Source organism: Schistocerca americana, chromosome 7, assembly GCF_021461395.2.
Source record: "Schistocerca americana isolate TAMUIC-IGC-003095 chromosome 7, iqSchAmer2.1, whole genome shotgun sequence".
Classification (NCBI taxonomy): domain Eukaryota; kingdom Metazoa; phylum Arthropoda; class Insecta; order Orthoptera; family Acrididae; genus Schistocerca; species Schistocerca americana.
In genome coordinates, this window is record NC_060125.1 from 147030549 (window position 1) to 147052563 (window position 22015).

At 44.3% G+C, this 22015-nt stretch overlaps 1 protein-coding gene across 2 annotated transcripts in view; it reads left to right on the plus strand.

The window, feature by feature from the left end:
- LOC124622620 (cholinesterase 1-like) overlaps positions 1 to 22015 on the plus strand; it is a 207293-nt gene that overhangs the window by 31808 nt on the left and 153470 nt on the right. For both annotated transcript variants that reach the window (XM_047148387.1, XM_047148388.1), the window contains exon 3: positions 17440 to 17556. In XM_047148387.1, coding sequence (XP_047004343.1) covers positions 17440 to 17556 — 117 coding nt within the window. The remainder of the gene's footprint in view (positions 1 to 17439; positions 17557 to 22015) is intronic.

Consider the following 22015-nt stretch of genomic DNA (forward strand, 5'->3'; position numbering starts at 1 on the left):
ATCCGCCCTCACTTACTTTAATGTCGATTTGATACCCGTAGGATCCATTTTCTGTCAGTCCCTCCAAGCGCTCGAATGCCATGCATTCCACCATGCATACTGCTACCGCCTACCCAACTCTGCTGGAATGATTTAACAAAAGGACAAACACCGTACAAGCAGGCCTTGAAGCCCCAACGTGTAATTCTTCCAATTTCTTACAGTTTTAGCAACTGTAACGAATTTGAAGAATTACACGTTTGCAGTTGGCTGTACAACGAATATGAATTGAAATGATCGTATGGCATTAATGGCCGAGAGTCCCCAATTGGAGAGGTTCGGCCGCCGAGTTGCGAATCTTTCCAGTTGACGCCAAGCTGGGCAGCTTAGTGTCGATGATGATGGTGAGGACGACACATAACCCACTCCCTTAGCGGAGAAATCTCCGACCCGTCCGGGAATCGATCCCGGGTCCGCTGCATGACAGTCAGACTCCTGACTACTCAGCTAAGGGGGTGGACCACCTGAAAAAGTTTATTATTTAGTTTCTAAATGAGTTAGTGGTAGCGACCATCTTCATAGGAAGGCTATAACTATTAGTACGAGGTCTTTTAAAAAATTCCTGAACTTTGTCCACAGAATATTTTTGCGTTTGCCTTTTATCTATTGTGTGTTGTGTCCTTGGAAATACTGTCCTCCACAATTGATACACCGCTTCCAATGTAGTTTTCACTTCCGAAGGCAGTCTCTGTATGTCTCGTGCTGGATCGCGCGAACCGTCACCTGCCAGTTTTCTTTTATCTCGTCAATCGTTGTTAATATTCATCTTTTCAACGGGGTTTTCAAACTCTGAAAACAAAAAAAAAAAAAGTCCGCAGGGGCCAGTCCTGGAGAGTACGGAGGATGAAGCGGCACAGTGATTTCGTTCTTTGTGCAATAGTCGCGTACCAGCAGGGATGAATGGGCGGGTGCGGTATTGTGATGCAAGAGCCATAAATTGCCTCGCCACATTGCAGGCCGTTCCCTTCTCAGATTTTCTCGCAGGATTCGCAACACGTCTCGATAGTACCATCAATTAGGAGTTTGTCCCTGTGGCACGAATTTTGTATGAACTAATCCTCCAAAGTCAAAGAAAACAATCAGCATCGCTTTATATTTGACCTGAACTGACGAGCTTTGTCTTGGAGAATCTTTACCGACTATTGTGAAGACTGAACTTTGAGGTCAACATCGTAACAGTATACCCACATCTCATCACCAGTTGTGATTCTCTTGAGGAACATCTCATTCTCATTTGCACGATCTAAAAGCTCTTTACAGATTGTGAAGGTCTTTCTGTTCTTGACTCATGAGCCGTGGGACGAACTTGACGGCAACGTGATGCATTCCAAGATGCTGTACTGGGATTTCATGACACCATCCAACTGAAATGTTACTTTCTCCTGATTGGCACCTACAATTCCGTTGAAGTTCTTGACATGACTGTCGTCGTTACACGTCGAGGGGGATCCTGAACGGGAGTCGTCTTTAACTACCGTCTAGCCATTTTTAATCCGTGTGAACATACTCGTAACACCGAGTATGGCTTAAGCCCTCATCAGCGTAGGTTTTCTGCGTCATTTGTAGTGTCTCTGTAAAAGTTTTCTTGAGTTTCATGCAAAATTTAATATAGACGCGTTGCTGCTCTAACTCTGCATCTCGAAATTCACAAACCGTGCAACGCAACCAGGAACGTACCTACAGCTTTTGCATGGGGGGAGGGGGTGGGGGGGAGGGGGGAGAGGTGGGGGGAGGGGGTCCAACACTATCATTTAGGAAGGTAAACCAGTCTTCGCTCACCACGTAAATAGGTTTTGCTGTTAACGCCAATAGAGTCAATCAAGCAGAAATTAAAAAATCCACAAATACGTTAGCATTCATATTACATGCGGGTAAAACTGTAGAGAAACACTAATTGATCCAAGCATCTTTAAATAAAACATATGTATTGTAACTATTGAGGTATTTATTTATGAAAAAGCAGCTAATTGTAAGCTAACATTGGAGGTAATTATATCTTTTTGAATATCATTAATAATCATTTACATTAAGCAATAATATTATTATATTAGTCTTTGTATTTAAAATGTGAGACTTTGGCATTTTTCTGTAACTTCAGGTCGTAAGTTAATTTAAAAATAAACATTACTTACTTTAATTTAAAGTATTATATTTAGCCTTTTACGTCTTGCTGCTAACTTACTAATAACTTCTTCACAATCTAGTTGCACCGCCAGATCACGATGAACACTCATTAAACCATGACCAGTAAGTCTTTCACCTCCTATTTTATTCCTTACGTAAGTTTTTAGCCTCTTCATAGTCGAGAAACGTCTTTCAGGGGTCGCCGTTGACACTGGGAGTGTGGCTAATATGATAAGAAGCTTTTTTATCGAAGAGAAAAGCAGCGCATCACACTGAGCTATAACTTCTATTGCAGTGACAGGTTTTTCCTCTAAAGATTTCCAGTGATTGTCCCATATCTCGCATTCACTCAGAATTGTTGTGCCTACATTCTCAGCAAGAAATATTTGCGCTATCTTCTTAAGATTTTCTTTTGTCCTGGAGTCATTATTGGTTTTCTCAGGCAAAAGTATCTGAATTCCTTCGATTTATTCTTCATGTGGTTTAAAACAATCATCAAGTTCTGTGATCACATGTTCAATAAGAGGTTAAAATACAATTCGACGATAGTATATTTCAGCAGTTTCTGCTGGTACATTGCTGCGCTGGGTTTGCCTTTCAGTCGTTCTTGGAACAGTTATGTCACTTGAGCTCATCTGCTTTGCCTGCTCGAAAAGGACTGAGAACTCATTTTCATTCGGAATATTTTAAGAGTAAACTGCCTATTGGCTTCTGTCTCGGGTTCTTCGGCCGACGTTCATCTAATGATTTTTCTGACGTTTCGCCAGCACGAGTGGCTGGCATTGTCAAAGCTTCACCCTCCATTGCCGGTGGTGAACTGGAGCCGAGCTCGTGGCCGCAGACTATATGTACCTGGCGCGCCAACGTCCGAGGGCGCGCCAGGTACATATAGTCTGCGCCCGCGAGCTCGGCTCCAGTTCACCACCGGCAATGGAGGGTGAAGCTTTGACAATGCCAGCCACTCGTGCTGGCGAAACGTCAGAAAAATCATTAGATGAACGTCGGCCGAAGAACCCGAGACAGAAGCCAATAGGCAGTTTGTCAACAAGTGGCCACGAAAGCCTTAACAATTTTGTATTTTAAAAGTAGTTTTAACTATTTTGCAGTTATGGGAAAACAGTTAAAACTACTCTTGCAGCTATGGGAAGTGTTCATCAGGTCAACATTGACCTTCTGCATTGCTTTATTCAGGTTCGCTGTATATGAAAAAACTTTTCGTAATATAACAAGCGACATGATAAATAGGCTATTTTCCATGGCAGTCTGCAGTTGGTATGCTTCAGCGACGACATCCCTACTAGCAGCGTCTTGAAGGGCCTGAAGTGTCGCGCGCGCTACAGGAAGCATTTCTGCTAATCTCTCAACAGCCACATACTTCTCGGTCCACCGCGTCTCACAAAGGGAGAACAGCGTTGAATGAGATGAGTCAGTTTGATCTGAAATTTTCTTCAAAAGGTTATCCCGAAGTGGAGATTGTCGAAAAAAGTTTACTATACTTTTTATTGTTCCAATACAGTTCCGTACCATAGGTATTTCACACGAACGCGAAAGAACTAAATTAACAACATGTGCCACGCAGTGTACAAATTGCGCTCTCGGATATTGTTCTGCAATTATTGATCTCACACAATGTTCTACTCAATACAGCACTGAGCAATAACTAACAGACACGCAACAATGAGACTTCCGACAGTTTCATATCAAACACTGGCTTGTGCAGTGGTGCCAACGACATTTCGCTCCAAAGAAGTTTTGCTATTTTGGGAGCAAAATAACTGATGATGGTCTAAGTAGAGAGAATATAAAATATAGACTGGCAATGGCAAGAAAACGGTTGCTGAAGAAGAGAAATTTATTAACATCGAGTATGGATTTAAGTGTCAGGAAGTCGTTTCTGAAAGTATTTGTATGGAGTGTAGCCATGTATGGAAGTGAAACATGGACGATAAATAGTTTGGAAAAGAAGAGAATAGAAGCTTTCGAAATGTGGTGCTACAGAAGAGTGCTTAAGATTAGATGGGTAGATCACATAACTAATGAGGAGGTATTGAATAGAATTGGGGAGAAGAGGAGTTTGTGGCACAACTTGACAAGAAGAAGGGACCTGTTGGTAGGGCATGTTCTGAGGCGTCAAGGGATCACAAATTTAGCATTGGAAGGCAGTGTGGAGGGTAAAAATCATAGAGGGAGACCAAGAGATGAATACACTAAACAGATTCAGAAGGACGTAGGTTGCAGTAAGTACTGGAAGATGAAGAAGCTTGCACAGGATAGAGTAGCATGGAGACCTGCATCATACCAGTCTGAGGACTGAAGACCATAACAACAACAACATTGTTGGCGCGAAATCACAAATATTACGGGATTGTTTGAAAAGACGTCGTAGACAGAGTAAACAAAAAAGCTGTGAAGTTGATCAACCTAAACGTGTTGAGGCACAAAGAAGCTGTACCTTAGATGGTCATGCAGTTCAACATCCTACTGGGTATAATGAAAACCATCAGAGTCATAATGTATTTATAGAACAACGTATAATAGGTCGTGATTTCGATTATAACACAAAATTAACATTCTACATCTTTATTCTTCATGTATACATATTCATTTCTCAACATAGTGACTCTGGCGACGAACACATATCTTCCAACGAGAGAACAGATTGTTGATATCGTCACTGTAGAACGTCTGACTTTCTTGACGAAGCCACTCTTCCTGCGATTGGAAACTCGATTACAACACACTGTTTCTCACTCACCAGTATGGTTACTTTACACATCGCCATGCTGCACGGTACTACAAGGGTTAGACCTTAAATAGTGGCAACTATTTATTCACAAGCGATACAGAAGAGTTACGTGCTTGCAATCGTTACTGTCCTCCAAAGTAGTCACCTGCGTGGTGTAGAACCCGTTGCCAGCGATGTAGCGTAGAATACCGTTAGCAGAGCCTGTCCTGTTGATGGTGCGAATGGAGCGGTCTAATGCCAGTCGAATCTCTGGAACAGTTCTGAAGCGAATGCCACGAAGTGGTTCCTTCATCTTCGGAATCAGATCAAAGTCACAAGGACTTAAGTCCGGGGAATATGATGGATGGTACAGTACTTGTCAGTCCCATCGGCAGAGCAGAACAACCAAAGCTTGCGCTGTATGCGCCCTCGCATTGTCGTGCAAAATGATTGGTGAGTTGCGCAGAAAGTGTCGCCGCTTCTTTCGCAAAGCTGGTCGCAGGTGATGCTCCAAAAACGAACAGTAATACCGTGCATTGACAGTCTGCCGTGGAGTAACGTAATACGTTAGGATAACACCATCACAGCCGTACACGAGAATCGTCATAACTTTAGACCGCTCCATTTTCACCATCAACAGTACAGACTCTGCTGCTACGCCTTCCACATCGCTGGCAACGGGTTCTACACAACTCTGGTGACTACTTTGAGGACGGTAACAGGTACAAACATGTAACTCTCTTGTTTCGGTTGTTAATAAATAGTTGCCACTATTAAAGTTACAACCCCCGTATTTGGAGACCTCTAACGTCAGAGGGGTAGCAATTTGCGTCAGCGAAGCAGGAAAGTCGACAGAGTAATACACACGACATGTAATACATCATGAGAATAAAAGAATCGAAGGCATTACTTTTCAGAACACTGTCATATTTACATTGCGTTGTTAACAATACGAAGACATACAGTAACCATAAGAAAAGGTACAATGAAAATCCCTAATATGTGTTGCCTCTTACCTGTAATTATCTCATGTAGATACAAAAGAAAAAGATTCATCTCATTTTCTGTTACAGTTGTCTATAGAAACGATTTTGTGGTTAGAACTTGTTACAATGTCTCGTTTAATTCACTAATATAAAATAGGACAATGTATGGAAGTGAAACGTGGACGATATATAGTTTAGACAAGAAGAAAATAGAAGCTTTCGAAATGTGGTGCTACAGAATAATGCTGAAGATTACATGGGTAGATCACATAACTAATGAGGAGGTATTGAATAGAATTGGAGAGAAGAGAAATTTGTGGCACAACTTTACTAGAAGAAGGGATCGGTTGGTAGGGCATATTCTGAGGCATCAAGGGATCACCAATTTAGTATTGGAGGGCAGCGTGATGGGAAAAAATCGTAGAGGGAGACCAAGGGATGAGTACACTAAACATATTCAGAAGGATGTAGGTTGCAGTAGGTACTGGGAGATGAAGAAGCTTGCACAGGATAGAGTAGCATGGAGAGCTGCATCAAACCAGTCTCTGGACTGAAGACCACAACAACAACAACAAAATAGAACAAATGACCGATCTCTCGCCGGCCCGAGTGGCCGAGCGGTTCTAGGTTCTGTAGTCTGGAACCGCGCAACCTCTACTGTCGCAGGTTCGAATCCTGCCTAGGGCAGGGATGTGTGTGATGTTCTTAGGTTCGTTAGGCTTAAGTAGTTCTAAGTTCTAGGGGACTGATGACCGCAGCAGTTAACTCCCATAGTGCTCAGAGCCATTTGAACCATTTGACCGATCTCTCTTGATGCGAGCACGTGACAGTATTTATGTCAACGGCCGTGCCGCGGTGGATACATGAGTTTCCATCAGATCAACAAGACTGCAGTTAGATATTGTCGGCCATGGCCGTGCTTGGATGAGTGACCATCCGGGTACGCCGCAACCTGTCGGTAATTTTTCGTTTGTCTTCACGGCAGAGGGCAGAGGAGGGGTGGTGGCGTCAAGTCTGTAATCACCAGACTTTACATCCAGTGTCCTGGAGTAATCTCCAAAGCTCTCGACAGTCTCATGAGGTACGCACATGCGACAGTGTTGATGGCGATCTGTCCATCGGAGGGGGACGTTGGCTTCTGAGGGACCCCTAGGGCTGTTAGAGAGGAGTAGATTATGTACGCCACAAACGTGGCATCACATTACATAAGCACATGCATTAGTCACCAACATTAAATACTTACTTAAAACAACACACTTCGCGAAGTAAAGGTGCATGTGGGTGCAATGAGTAGCAAATACAATACTGGCCATTAAAATTGCTACACCAAGAAGAAATGCAGATGATAAACGGGTATTCATTGGACAAATATATTGTAGTAGAACTGACATGTGATTACATTTTCACGCAATTTGGGTGCATAGATCCTGACAAATCAGTACCCAGAACAACCACCTCTGCCCGTAATAACGGCCTTGATACGCCTCGGCATTGAGTCAAACAGAGCTTGGATGGCGTGTACACGTACAGCTTCAACACGATACCACAGTTCATCAAGAGTAGTGACTGGCGTATTGTGACGAGCCAGTTGCTAGATCACCATTCACCAGACGTTTTCAAATGGTGAGAGATCTGGAGAATGTGCTGGCCAGGGCAGAAGTCGAACATTTTCTGTATCCAGAAAGGTCCGTACAGGACCTGCAACATGCGGTCGTGCATTATACTGCCGAAATGTAGGGTTTCGCAAGGATCGAATGAAGGGTAGAGACACGGTTCGCAACACATCTGAAATGAACGTCCACTGTTCAAAGTGCCGTCAGTGCGAACAAGAGGTGACCGAGACGTGTAACCGATGGCACCCCATACCATCACGCCGAGTGATACGCCAGTATGGCAATGACGAATACACGCTTCCAATGTGCGTTCACCGCAATGTCGCCAAACACGGATGCGACCATCATGATGCTGTAAACAGAACCTGGATTCATCCGAAAAAATAACGTTTTGCCTTTCGTGCACCCACCATCGCAGGCGCTCCTATCTGTGATGCAGCGTCAAGGGTAACCGCAGCCATGGTCCCCGACCTGATAGTCCATGCTGCACAAACGTCATCGTACAGTTTGTGCAGATGGTTGTTGTCTTGCAAACGTGCCCATCTGTTGACTCAGGGATCGAGACGTGGCTGCACAATCCGTTACAGCCATGCGGATAAGATGCCTGTGATCTTGGCTGCTAGTGATACGAGCCTGTTGGGATCCAGCACGGCGGCCCGTATTACCCTCCTGAACCCACCTATCCCATATTCTACTAACAGTCATTGGATCTCGACCAACGCGAGCAGCAGTGTCGCGATACGATAAACCGCAATCGTGGTAGGCTACAATCCGACCTTTATCAAAGCCGGAAACGTGATGGTGCGCATTTCTCCCTGTTACACGAGGCATCACAACAACGTTTCACCAGGCAACGCCGGTCAACTGTTGTTTGTATATGAGAAATCGGTTGGAAACATTCCTCGTGTCAGCACCGTGTAGGTGTCGCCACCCGCCCCAATCATGTGTGAATGCTCTGGAAAGCTAATCATTTGCATATCACAGCATCTTCTTCCCATCGGTTAAATTTCGCGTCTGTAACACGTCATCTTCGTGGTGTAGCAATTTTAATGGCCAGTAGCGTACCTTCCCAGTTCTGGTGGTAGGACCTGCCCTTGGAGGTATCCCAGCCATTCATGTCACCCGACTTTATTATACAGTAGTTATTTATTTGTGGGAAATCTTGATACATTACATAGTAGAGATCATTTCCCAGTAAATGATTTGTGTTATTCACAATAGTAATACCTCGTCACATCGATAACATGTATACTATGAAGTAATGTCAAGAGTAAACTGTATTAGCCATCTCGCTGAATATAAGAAATTTTATCTATGTTTCTATGAAACGAGATTGATGTATAAATATGCAAGAACTCTGTGGCCGCCATCTCGCTTAATATAGGACATTTATCTATACGTGTAAAACGGGATAAATATATAAAAAAAATACTAGAAATCCATGTGAGCTCGAGTTATAGAACGTGTAATGCTTGGAGTGTACGGTATTTGGAACTCGAGGTCTGGGTTATATGTTACTTGGGGTGTAGGTGACCATTGCCTGAAGCCTTATTGTGCGGTAGCGGATGTCTAGATTGGGTGCTGTGCATGTATTTAGGGTTCATTCAGAGATGGATATAATAATATAGCTCTTGTAATTTTTAGGCTTTTATCTTGTTTTTTAGATGTTTACATAAAATGTCCTACATTCAGCGAGATTGCTAATGCAATTTGCTCTCGACGTAACTGCATAGTTTACTTTTTCCTGATATACATATTATCGGTGTGTCTAACACAAATCATTTACTAAGAGATGATTACAATATAATGTATCTCTATCTAGCCGGCCGGAGTGGCCGTGCGGTTCTAGGCGCTATTGACTGGAACCGAGCGTGATGTCCTTAGGTTAGTTAGGTTTAAGTAGTTGTAAGTTCTAGGGGACTGATGACCTCAGATGTTAAGTCCCATAGTGGTCAGAGCCATTTGCACCATAAGTTCATCGCTATTTTATCGTACTAAAATTTCTGTTGCATTGTTTCTATTGTTAAGGAAAATGCTTAAGAGTTGTAGCTGAGCCACTGACAACCCATTCCCTAAAGCGGGATTCCAAATAATGAACAAATAAAGAGAAGTCACTCTTCTCCGTCCGTACCAGGAGACTCTCGTCACCAGCAATTATAGACTCATCCGTGAACAATAATACGCCGGTACTTGTAACAGAGAAACACCAAACTCAGTACAACACTACCCTTAAGCTCAAGTAGGTACTAGACACATTGCAGTTTTACGATATTTCGCCACGCTGTCCACTGTTTCGAACAAAACAAACATCCCTCGCTTACTCCCAAATAAAGGGTACTATTAGCCAACTCCAAAGCACTTTCGTCAATTCTCATAACCATAACTTTTCCCACAAAATATCCCCATAGTCTAAAAGTGCATCAGCCGCTCCACCACTAACACATTTAAACTCACCAATCACAACGCATGAAATAAATTCCGTGGTTGCAAAGAAATAACAACACAACTCACAGTAATGAGTCAAACATTCATCATTGTTATCTTCAGAAATGTCTATAGTTTTTCTTCCAAAAATCGTAGAACATGTATAACGTAGGGTAAGGTCGGGTAAGAGTACATGTCTAGTAAGATTTCGCTATGGCATTTTATGTACACTGCCATCACTGACCAACAGTGAAAAACTACATTTAATTGTTGCTTCTACAGCGACATCATAACACGTAATCTTGAAGAGCTCCGCCACATTCCTCGGTTAGTGCAAGTAAATATAAGTTTTAATTCCAAATTATGTAATATGTATGTTGTATATCGTAAGCAATAAGCACTGTCTAAATACACTCCGTGTTCAGTCCACGAGTGGCCTACCGGGACCATCCGACCGCCGTGTCATCCTCAAGGAGGATGTGGATAGGAGGGGTGTGGGGTCAGCACACCGCTCTCCTGGCCGTTATGATGGTATTCTTGACCGTAGCCGCTACTATTCGGTCGAGTAGCTCCTCAATTGGCATCACGAGGCTGAGTGCACCCCTAAAAATGGCAACAGTGCATGGCGGCTGGATGGTCACCCATCCAAGGGCCGGCCACACCCAACAGCGCTTAACTTCGGTGATCTCACGGGAACCGGTATATCCACTGCGGCAAGGCCGTTGCCTACTGTCTAAATACTCAATTGAAAATAAAATTATTTGCCAAAAGAATCACAGTTGTGTGAGGAACAAACCATGGCACGACAAACAGCGGAACCAAGCAGATACTTTCATTTGTGATGTTGTTTTGAACAGTTTGGCGCTTAGTTTAAGAGTACTCTGTAAGACAGCGGAAAAGACAATGCGCGTACTCTGTGCTAACCACCCCCTCCCTCTTTGTTTCTAACGGTTACTAATCCAGGAACATCCATTAGGCACACAGATGTGAGTGTTCTGTTTCGATCTGCATATTCTAGAGTAGCCGCAATCCAAACAGCTGAGAAATCCTTCGAATCAACGGGAATATTCGCGTTCAATCCGGATGTCTTCACAGCAGAAGACGATAGTCTCTCAGAAATCAATGAGAGAGGCGAATTTCCAACAACCGAAGAAGGCAAAGGAGTTCCACAGAAGGCAAAGGAGTTCAACAGTAGCCCATGGACAAACGCTGCTCGTATGTGACAGATGATTTGTCCGTGCAGTCACCAGAAAAAAAAAACCAAGAACGTGACACAAATGAAGTTCAGAGTGCTGATGTGTGAACAGGTGTAGAACAATCCAGTATTTATTCATTGCCAAAATATGATGGACCCATAACAAAAAAGACAATGGCAAAAAAAAAAACGAAATTTTGTCTGGGTGTCCGTACAAAAGTTAATTGTTGGGAGAACAAGATAAACCAGACAAAACAAAGAAGAGACAAAATACCAGTACCGAACAATGGCAGAATCTGTAGGGCTCATCTGGACTCAACCGCTCCATCCTCCCCAGGAACAACCAGGTCCAAATCCAAGGAGGGGCCTGATGTTTTGAACTGCCCAGGGTGTGGTGAAGCCTACAAGGAGCATACCACAGGAGACTGGTTTTCTTTCCCCTAATGCTTTGCACTGGTTGTTACACCAAGCTGCAGGCCATCTGAAAAATTCTTCCTTTCTAAAACCTAATCTACTCTCTAACGATACGTCTTCCTTCTGATCCATCTGAAACCCATTCTTCAGAAATGCCATATAATCTGTCCTCTCTAAGCACATACACAAACATCTCGAATGCCACTTGCCTCTTCCCACCGGCCAGTATGACTTCCGTTCGAATTTTTCAGCAGACGATCATCATCTACCCGTAGTTTACCTCGTATGCCTACAGTGTCTTTCTGCACACTGCCACCAATCGCCCATTTTTTCCCTTCATTGTGATTTTGACACCTTATACGGAGGTAGGCCGGCAGCGGCAACACTACTTCGCTCTTCAGCCACAGATAATACATTTATTACAAGTGGAGACTAAAAACGAAACAACACGGTGGATAGACAACAGTAGACACACAATTTTAAAATACATGAAGTCGTTCACAAGTGCAGCGTCCAAAGAAAAACGTTCAGCACTCGGGCACTAACAGAGACGACAGAAACGGCACATGTGAACGAAGGAGCACAAATGACGAAACACTGAATCACTAACACGATGGCACACACAAAACACTGTCGATGATCTCCGGCGAGCGAATGTTCACTTTACGTGTACAAGGACGGGGACATGCCAAAAGGGGGAAAAGGTGGGGGAGGAGGGAGAGGGGAGGGTGTCGATGAAAGTGGCAGAGGAGATGGGAGGGGGAGAAAATAAGGTAGGAAGGTAGGGGGGCAGGGGAAGCCTGGGTGGAGGAGAGAGAGAGAGGAAGGGATAGAAGGATGTCTTTGGGAAAAAACACAGGGTGTGGTAGGGGAAGATCAAAGTTGAGGGGGAGTTGGTGGAAACCACCTTGCGCGAGGGTATGGAGAGATGGAGAGCAGGTGGGACGCGGGAATACAGGTGCGGCAGCAGACAGGGGTGGTAGAGGATGGGAGAGACAAGTGGGTGAGGGAGATTAAGTTTACGAGAGGTTTACAGGATCTGTATCCATTCGAGGAAAAGGAGGATGTGCAGGAACGGAATAAGGTCATACAGGATCCGTGTGGGGGAGGGGAGATGGATGAGATAGGTGAGGCGGAGCGCATGGCTTTCTAGTATGAGAAGGGATTTGTAAAAGGTAGAAGGGGCGGAGATCCATGCAGGGTGGGCGTAGCAGAGGATAGGGCGGATGAGGGATTTATAGGTGTGGAGGATGGTGGAGGGTTCCAGACCCCATGTGCAGCCAGAAAGGAGCTTGAGGAGATGGAGTTGGGAGCGTGCCTTGGCTTGGATTGTCCGGAGATGGGGGGTCCAGGGGAGGCGACGGTCAAGGGTGACGCCAAGGTACTTGAGGGTGGGGGTGAGGTCGATCCCAATCGCACATGAATATCTGTAGTATTTACATCCTCCTTCCACAAAACCCAAATCTTCCAGCGCTGTCCTTGATAATCACACTCAATGTTGTCCGCTCACGTCATGACAGCAGTAATATCAATAACACAGCAAGCATCTATCGTCTTCTGAAACACTCCGTGTATGTAGTTCCACTATGGTATTATTTCCCGTCTCCAGCAGAATGCGCGTTTCTAGTCACAGAATTGAAGCATAGATTTTCACAATTTTTTAACTTATATCTTTCAAATTTAGGTTTCTCGCCTGCTAATATTAGCGCTACTATCACGACAACGGATGAAAATACTACTACTAGGGTCGTTACGTATTGATTTATGCTTTAATTTTTCCCATCATTTATTGTGCCCCATTCACTACAACTGCAAGTATGTACTGATTTTAACAGTAGGTGGCAGAACAACTATTAGAAGTGTAATCCCGGCATAGTACAGCCGAATTTCCCAACTGTTATCATGGAGTGTGATCAGAAATGACTGTGCTGGACGACAGGGTTTCCATCAAGGAGGGTGTAAACACTGAAGATGTTTACAGGTGACTGGTGGTAGTATGAGGAGAATGTGCACCGTGACGAAAAGTGCTTTTGCAACGACAACGCTCATCCAGTTACGAATCTGAAAACACGGGTGACATTGCTGAAATGTAGTGCCACATCCACCGTATTCTCCTGACTTGGACCCTTTTAACTTCCGTAGGCCCTCTGAGACCCACTCTTCTGGTGTCTGTCGGTCACACCGCAGGACTGCTGCACACAGTTCCTGAAAGTCTACGAAATGATGTCCGTGCAGAGGAGTTTTCATAGCGCCACATAGTTGATAATCATATGGGGGCCACGTCGGGAGGACAGCATGGATGTGACAGTACCTGGAACCCCATTTCAGCGATGGCAGCCGTGGTTTTCCGACTCACATCGAGGAGAGCGTTGTCGTGTTGCAAGAGGACTTTTCGTGGCGATGCTCACTTTCTGCACACTGCTATCAACCTCCTGTGAATATCCGCAGTGTGTACATCCTCCTTTCTCAGAAGCCAATTCGTACAGCGATGACTTTGATGATCACACTCCATATTGTCCGCTCGCGTAATGACAGCAGCTGGGAAACCGAGCTGTACTGTACAGAGATTACACTCTATTAATTGTCCTGCCAGCTACGATTAGAGCAATGTAGTACATACTTGCAGCAGTAATGATGCGTCAAGTAGTGCACCAAGAGTAATGGGGAAAAACAAAGTGTAACACAATGTGGAAAATTCCTCGTATTACCACTGCTGCTACTGCTGTTTATATCATTAGAGTTTATTCTGTCTTCCATCACTGGCCCTGGTATCACTATTGAGCAATGTATTTACCTTCTCTTAGTTCTGCTGTTTGCTGATGACTTTACCCCGAGAAAAGCAACGTTACAGAACTGTTGCTTGTTTTCTGCATAATGGCCTTCGTTTTGTGCTGAAGACATCTACCAACTGCTGTAACAGCAGGTACGATTCAACTACTTTCGTCAGTAGATCATCATAAACCAGCAGTAATGGACCAAGTAAATGAGTAAAAATTATCTTAACCAATTTGACAACTATTAACATATAATATGGTGTTATGACGAAATATTTAGGGTTATTTGTCGTTGTATACGGTATAGATCAGAATTCAAAATATCATACTGCATGTTGTTGTACTCTTGACAGCTACAGTTCCAGTTTACAAGACTGAATCATTCTTTCTAACGGATGAATGTACTTCCACACATGGAACAGTGTACTGTAGCAAAGTGCCACGGTATCTCAAATCAAAAAAAAGTTACGAATACATTGTAACGTACGATATCTTAACAGTGCTTATTACTGAGTAGATGATTTTTTCTTATTCTGCCAATAGTGTATAACAATTTAACGGGATAAAGTAGTGCATAACAGTACATGTAACACGCTGCCACATGGACTTCGCTTTGGTTCATGGTGCTGTGTGTAATGTCTATTATATTTAATGATTATACACTATGTGATCAAAGGTATCCGGACACTAGAGTGAAAATGACTTACAAGTTCGTGGGGCCCTCCGTCGGTAATGCTGGAATTCAATATGGTGTTAGCCCACCCTTAGCCTTGCCACTCTCACATGGATCCGTTCAATCAGGTGCTGGAAGGTTTATTGGGAAATGGCAGCCCATTATTCACGGAGTGATTCACTGAGGAGAGGCATCGATGTCGGTCGGTGAGGCCTGGCACGAAGTCGGCGTTCCAAAACATCCCAAAAGTGTTCTATACGATTCAGGTCAGGACTCTATGCAGGCCAGTTCATTACAGGGATGTTACTGTCGTGTAACCACTCCGCCACAGGCCGTGTATTATGAACAGGTGCTCGATCTCATTGAAAGATGCAGTCGCCATCACCGAATTGCTCTTCAACAGTGGGAACAAGAAGGTGCTTAAAACATCAATGTAGGCCTGTGCCGTGGTAATGCCACGCAAAACATGACCACACCATAACACCACAGCCTCCCAATTTTACAGTTGGCACTACACACGCTGGCAGATGACGTTCACCTGGCATTCGCCATACCCACATCCTGCCATCGGAGCGCCACATTGTGTACCGTAATTCGTCACTCCACACAACGTTTTTCCACTCTTCAATCGTCCAAGGTTTACGCTCCTTACACCAAGCGAGGCGTCGTTTGGCAACTACCGGAGTGATGTGTGGCTTATGAGCAGCTGCTCGAACATGAAATCCAAGTTTTCTCACCTCCCGTCTAACTATCACAGTACTTCCAGTGCATCCTGATGCAATATGGAATTCCTGTGTGATAGTCTGGATAGATGTCTGCCTATTACCCATTACGAGCCTCTTCAACTGTCGGCAATCTCTCAGTCAACAGACGAAGTCGATCTGTACACTTTTGTACTGTACGTGTCCCTTGACATTTCCACTTCACTATCACATCGGAAACAGTGGACCTAGGGATGTTTAGGAGTGTGGAACTCACGCCTACAGACGTAATATACAAGTGGTACCCAATCACCTGACCACGTTCGAAGTCCATGAGTTCCACGGAGCGATCCTTCTGCTCCCTCACGATGTCTAATGACTACAGGTCGCTGATACGGAGTAACTGGCAGTAGGTGGCAGCACAATGCACCTAATATGAAAAACTTATGTTTTTGGGGCTATCCGGATTCTTTTGATCACATAGTGTGTTTGTTAACTATTGTGTGGGTTGGATCACTGTACAGTCAGAATGTTTTGGGTCACTATATTAGCGAAGGTCAGTCACTAACAAAAAGGCGTATTTCCTCAAGAGCTAACCCAACTTACAGATATACTATAACAATTCTCTATCGCTGAAAGATCAATAATAATTTTCATGAAACTTCCTGGCAGATTGAAAGTGTGTGCCCGTCCTAGACTGGAACACGGGACCTTTGCCTTTCGCGGGCAAGTGCTCTACCATCCGAGCCACCGAAGCACGACTCACGCCCGGTCCTCACAGCTTTACTTCTGCCAGTATCTCGTCTCCTACCTTCCAAACTTTACAGAAGCTCTCCTGCGATCCTTGCGGAACTAGAACTCCTGAAAGAAAGGATACTGCGGAGATATGGCTTAGCCACAGCCTGGGGGATGTTTCCAGAATGAGATTTTCACTCTGCAGCGGAGTGTGCGCTGATATGAAACTTCCTGTCAGATTAAAACTGTGTGCCCGACCGAGACTCGAACTCGCTAGTTCTGCAAGGTTCGCAGGAGAGCTTCTGTAAAGTTTGGAAGGTAGGAGACGAGATACTGGCAGAAGTAAAGCTGTGAGGACCGGGCGTGAGTCGTGCTTCGGTAGCTCAGATGGTAGAGAAGTTGCCCGCGAAAGGCAAAGGTCCCGAGTTAGAGTCTCGGTCGGGCACACAGTTTTAATCTGCAAGGAAATTTCATATCAGCGCACACTCCGCTGCAGAGTGAAAATCTCATTCTAGTAATTTTCATGTTTACTAGATTTGACTGTAAATTCTTTCGGCCGTTTACTTCCGCACCGGTGGTAGGGGTTGTTCTAAGCAGAACTTAACTTTCTCCAGTCTGCAGTTACATATTACGCCTTAAGCCTCCAAATCGTATAGTGACGAGTTAGAGTGTATCACTTCACTTTACACAGAGCCCCATTGATTCTTTTGGATCGTGTTGAAATTTGTGCCCTCCACCCTCAACTGTTTCATTACTGGATCAAGCGTTCTTAGAACCAGACTGCTTTTTCCTTGTCCCCTATGATCGTTCACAGCATCGGTTTTTTGATTTAAACATCAATACATGATTCACACATTCTCACGGAAGTACTAATCCTGTTATTTCTTTGGAGCCTGGACTTAATATTGTCCTCATGCGACTGCAGGCAGATGCAAATTACGTAAGAACTTATATAACCTGTGATATTTTCTGTAAACAATAATTACTCAGTTTACTAGCGTCATTTTGCGTTTTTTTTTTTTTTTTTGTCGTTCAGGACCCGGTGCCGTACACGTGGAACGGCAGCGTGGAGGCGGTAGCTGACGCGCCGAAGTGTTCGCAGGCGAGCGGCGGTCAAGAGGACTGCCTCTACCTCAACGTCTACTCGCGGCAGGTAGGCCACGGACTGGCGACGCTCCACTTGCCACTGCGTCCGATTCTACCGACAACTCTGACGTGAACTCCATGCCATGCACTACTAATATGTTGATAGACAATATCTGTGCTCCTCAAGCCAACCGATGTATGTAACTCCCCCTTTGCGGCGGCGCGGTTCCTTCCGTCCCTTTTACGACGAACGAACCTGCGCCTACCTGCTAGCATTGTCTCAGCAGATCATCGGTAGGGATGCCGAGCGAAACCCACTGTGCTTCGACGTGAACCAGGCTGCAATTAAAGTCACTAATCTACGTTTCGGGAGAAAGTTCTCACACGAAATGAGGAGTTGGAAATGTTGTCCTTAATTAATATATTATGAAACTTAGGTGTACACGTATCACTGCCAAGCCCGTGCTAGTCTTTACACAGTCACTCACAATACCTTTCACTCACGTTAGCAGGTTTATGTTGTTGCATTTCCCGAAAACGCAACAGCAACAAAAATACGGATTGCTTGTGATTGAGAATGCTCGCCAAATATTAAGTCTGTCGATACCTAATGCAGTCACAGTTTTTAGCCACCGACCTGCTCAATACGCCACGTGGGATTTATGTCTTTTCTCGTCACAAAATTCACTTAAAAATTCCGAAATTTCTACACACCCATCGGAATAATTATGCCGTCACCTTACAACACTTTTGATGTATGAAACACTGCTAGATCCGGAAACTTACCATTTCTATCGGAACTACTACTACACACGTCCGAACTGTTTCATGGCTAGGCTCCGACTCTTCCCTAGAATACTCTAAGTCTTCTCTACCAGCAGAGAAAGGCGTGCGAAGAATATTGCCTTGCCATTGGTCAGTTTACTCAACAGCCAACAGCAAAACAACATTCTCCCGCGTCAGTCCGCGCTTTTCATCAATAGCCAATCGCAAAATAGTAAACCTAACGACTGCACTTTTTACCGACGTAATTATCTAATATGCTGAAGTTTTGCTTATGTATAAAGTTGTTTACTATTGTTATTTATACCTGAATTAACTTTCCCTTTACCATAAACTTACTTTACAAATCTATTCTACAAAAATCCCCTTTGTCCACATCCACACTTCTTCGAAATGTTCCCACACTAAATCCCATTACATAACTAGTTAAACAATTATCTTCATATTAACCTTAAATCACACTCACGCATCTTTCTTATCTTCAAATTACTTAAACCACACTCACGCATCTTTCATACTGCTAAAACACATTTATAACATTTTACATACACAAAAAGACATAACACTTTATGAAAATACTAGAACAGTTTATGAAAAACATTCTATTACTTTAGTGCACTCTAGTGGGCGCAATCGAAACTAAATCACAGTCCCCTATCCAATACTGTCCTCTATCGGCTGGTACATAAGCTACACGCGCGTCCAGTCTCGCGTCACCATCTGTCATCATCCAGCTCTGAGACACATCTCCCACTTAACCGTCTCCAAGGCAGGATCGGTATACAGCGCTACGCCTCACCTTGTCATGGGAGGGGTATGGTGATTGTTGGTAAGCGTCACTGTGAGACTGAATCCAGCTCATTCTACTTTCATGGTCTTTTCTAGAGATAGCCGTAGAAAGAACCAATATATCGGTTAACTCCTCTAGAAACGTTCGATCTCACAATTTTAAAAGTAAAGCACTCCTTCATGTACAACGCCCCCCCCCTTGTAGTACCTGGCATTGGCGCTGAACGAACATCTTCGCCGGGCCTTCGCACCTACTAAACAAACCTGGGAGCGAATGTGAACCGTGAATTTACTCACCAAGGAAACAAGTAGAATTTAACAAGTAAATGAAACAACATATCTCCAATCACTTAAATTCTAATAAACTGCCATCTCTGGCGAAGACCTGGCGCAGCACCCCCAACGCTCTCCCGAACCGTCCGCTGCCAGCCGCTTCAACGGACGCAGGAAGGCGCGCCGATCCACCGTCTCACGGCGTCACAGCTCGGCCCGGCCAGCCCGATGCCGTGGTTTCGCTCCTGTTGCTCTCGTGTGAACCGCGAAGCCGCTACCCCTTTCTATACGGCGCTGACCACTGGACTCACGTGGGGACCTGACATCCGCCGACGCTCAAGGCGGGCAAGTCATCTCGTGTCTCAGTGCGCGACCGACCAACCGACCGATCCAATCGCCAATGACCGTTGCCCGAGCAACTCGAGCAGACTGGCGGCCTAACGCGCAGACTCAGATGCAGGAACTCAGCCCCGACCGAGCAACCACTAGCTGAGTTCTGTTACTGGCGGAGTGACAAGACTCTCATTTTCTGGCTTAAAGTTTGATCCAAACGACAGACATACTCGCACTCCGACGACAGACACTAACTGCCGCACAAATGCGAACAGACCAGCAACTGGTGACGCGAGACTGACCTAGCCTCACTCCGACTGACCAACTGCTGAGCTGATAGCGCCCCTTACATGCACGTGAATAGGCAACCTTTCCGCTTTCCCACCAGAGGGAGACACCAAAGCTGAAATTGCCACAGCGGCGCCACCGCCAGAAACGGAGGGCAACTGCTTCAAACAACGCGTTGCGGCGCACTCTTAAAACAGCAATTTTTTTCCACGGCTCAGAATGTACTACACGTTTTTGGAACCTTTACATCTCCCGTAAGGAATTGCAGTTTGGCCTATGTCTTTCATACGATTAGCTTTATGAAGTTTCACTTTAAATCTCTGAGTACATGCACTCCACACGTTCAATGAATGTGGTTGCTTCCAGTGATTGGTCGTCAGTGGTGTCATAATGGGTCATCCCAACTATTTGCGTGCGAATCAGCAAAAAGTTATATTTTTATATGTCAAACGTCGACTGACAATCCCTGCACGAAGCGTCGATCCTCTGAAGGTCTTCCTGCATTTCACTACAGTTTTCTTGCGTTGTGACGTCTCTACGAATAACAGCGTCATCCGCGAACTGGCTCTAGGAGCTATTAACATTGAAACTTGCTGGCAGTTTAAAACCTTTTACTGGACCGAAACGCGAACGCCGGACCTTTGCCTTTCGTGGCCAAGTGCTCTACAGACTGAGCTATCTAAGCACGAATCACGACTTTACTTCCGTCCGTGCCTCATCTCCAACCTTCAAAATGAAACTTCACACAACATCTGCTGTGAAATTGGCAAGAATAGCGCTCCTAGAAGGAAAGACATTGCACAGACATATATTAGCCTCAGCCTGAGGAATATTCCAGTGTATTTGCCAGCGATAGGCACAGTTCCCGTGTTCGAGTCTTGGCCAGGAACGCAGTTTTAACCTGTCGCTAAGTTAGATATCAGCACGTTATCTGCAGCAGAGTGAATATTTTATTTTGGGAACCTTTAACACTATTCGCTAGATCATTTACTTTTATTTATTAATTTTCTTAGTTATCTCCTATGCCAATCTTTTCATCTTAGAGTAGCACTTTCAACCTATGCGCTCAATTATTTGCGGGACGTATCCTAATCTCTATTCACCTCTAGTTTTTACCCTCTACAACTGCCTCTGGTAACATTGAAGTTACTCCCTGGTATCGTAATTGATGTCATGCCATCCTGTCCCTTCTTCGTTCAGTGTTTCCCATATATTCTTTTCCTCGTCGATTCTGCGGAAAATCTCACCATTCCGTTCTTTATCCAGATAATTTTCAACATTCTACTGTGGCACCAAACCTTTCTTCTGTAGCACCACATCTTAAATGCTTCTATTCTCAAGAAGAAACAAGTAATCTTGGTTGCAGTGGTAAATTTTTTAAAAATTATTTCCCAATGACGCGTTTCACCTTTATTTAGGCGTCCTCGGATTGACCTACAGAAGAAATACAAAATGTCATAACAGTGCCGTGACCCCATTCAGTGAGACTGGATTACCAAGAACATATAAGATATCCTACTAATATTTGGAAGCGATCGGTACATAGGATATCCCAGCAGGTAAATGCCCCTTGTCAAATGTTTAAAAACAATGCACGCTATCCTATAAAATTAAAACAGAAGATAACCGAAAAGCATTTTGTAAAAAAAGTATGTTACCTGCTTTGCCCTGAATTCACAACCCAAACTATAAATAGGAAGGAGGCAACAGATTACCTAATTACGGCATGTGGTGAAGTCCAATGCAGACCAAACGGCATCAGACCTACAGTAAATCTTTACATCATAAACATGCCGGAAGTGTGCATATTCTGGCTGCTCACTTATACTGGATATGAAAACACACAAGGCTCCTAAGACTAGTGGACGCAACTCTCGGCAAATGATGCTTGCAGTCTGTGAGCTACTACAGTGTTCATTACAACAAGCTATGACAGTTATTATAGACGACTGGTGTTCTAAAAATTACTTATAAAATGATTACATTAATATCTAGAATACAGGGTGAAAAAAAATGAAAAACTAAAGTACTTAAAAATATATTGCTGTAATGGGGAAGCG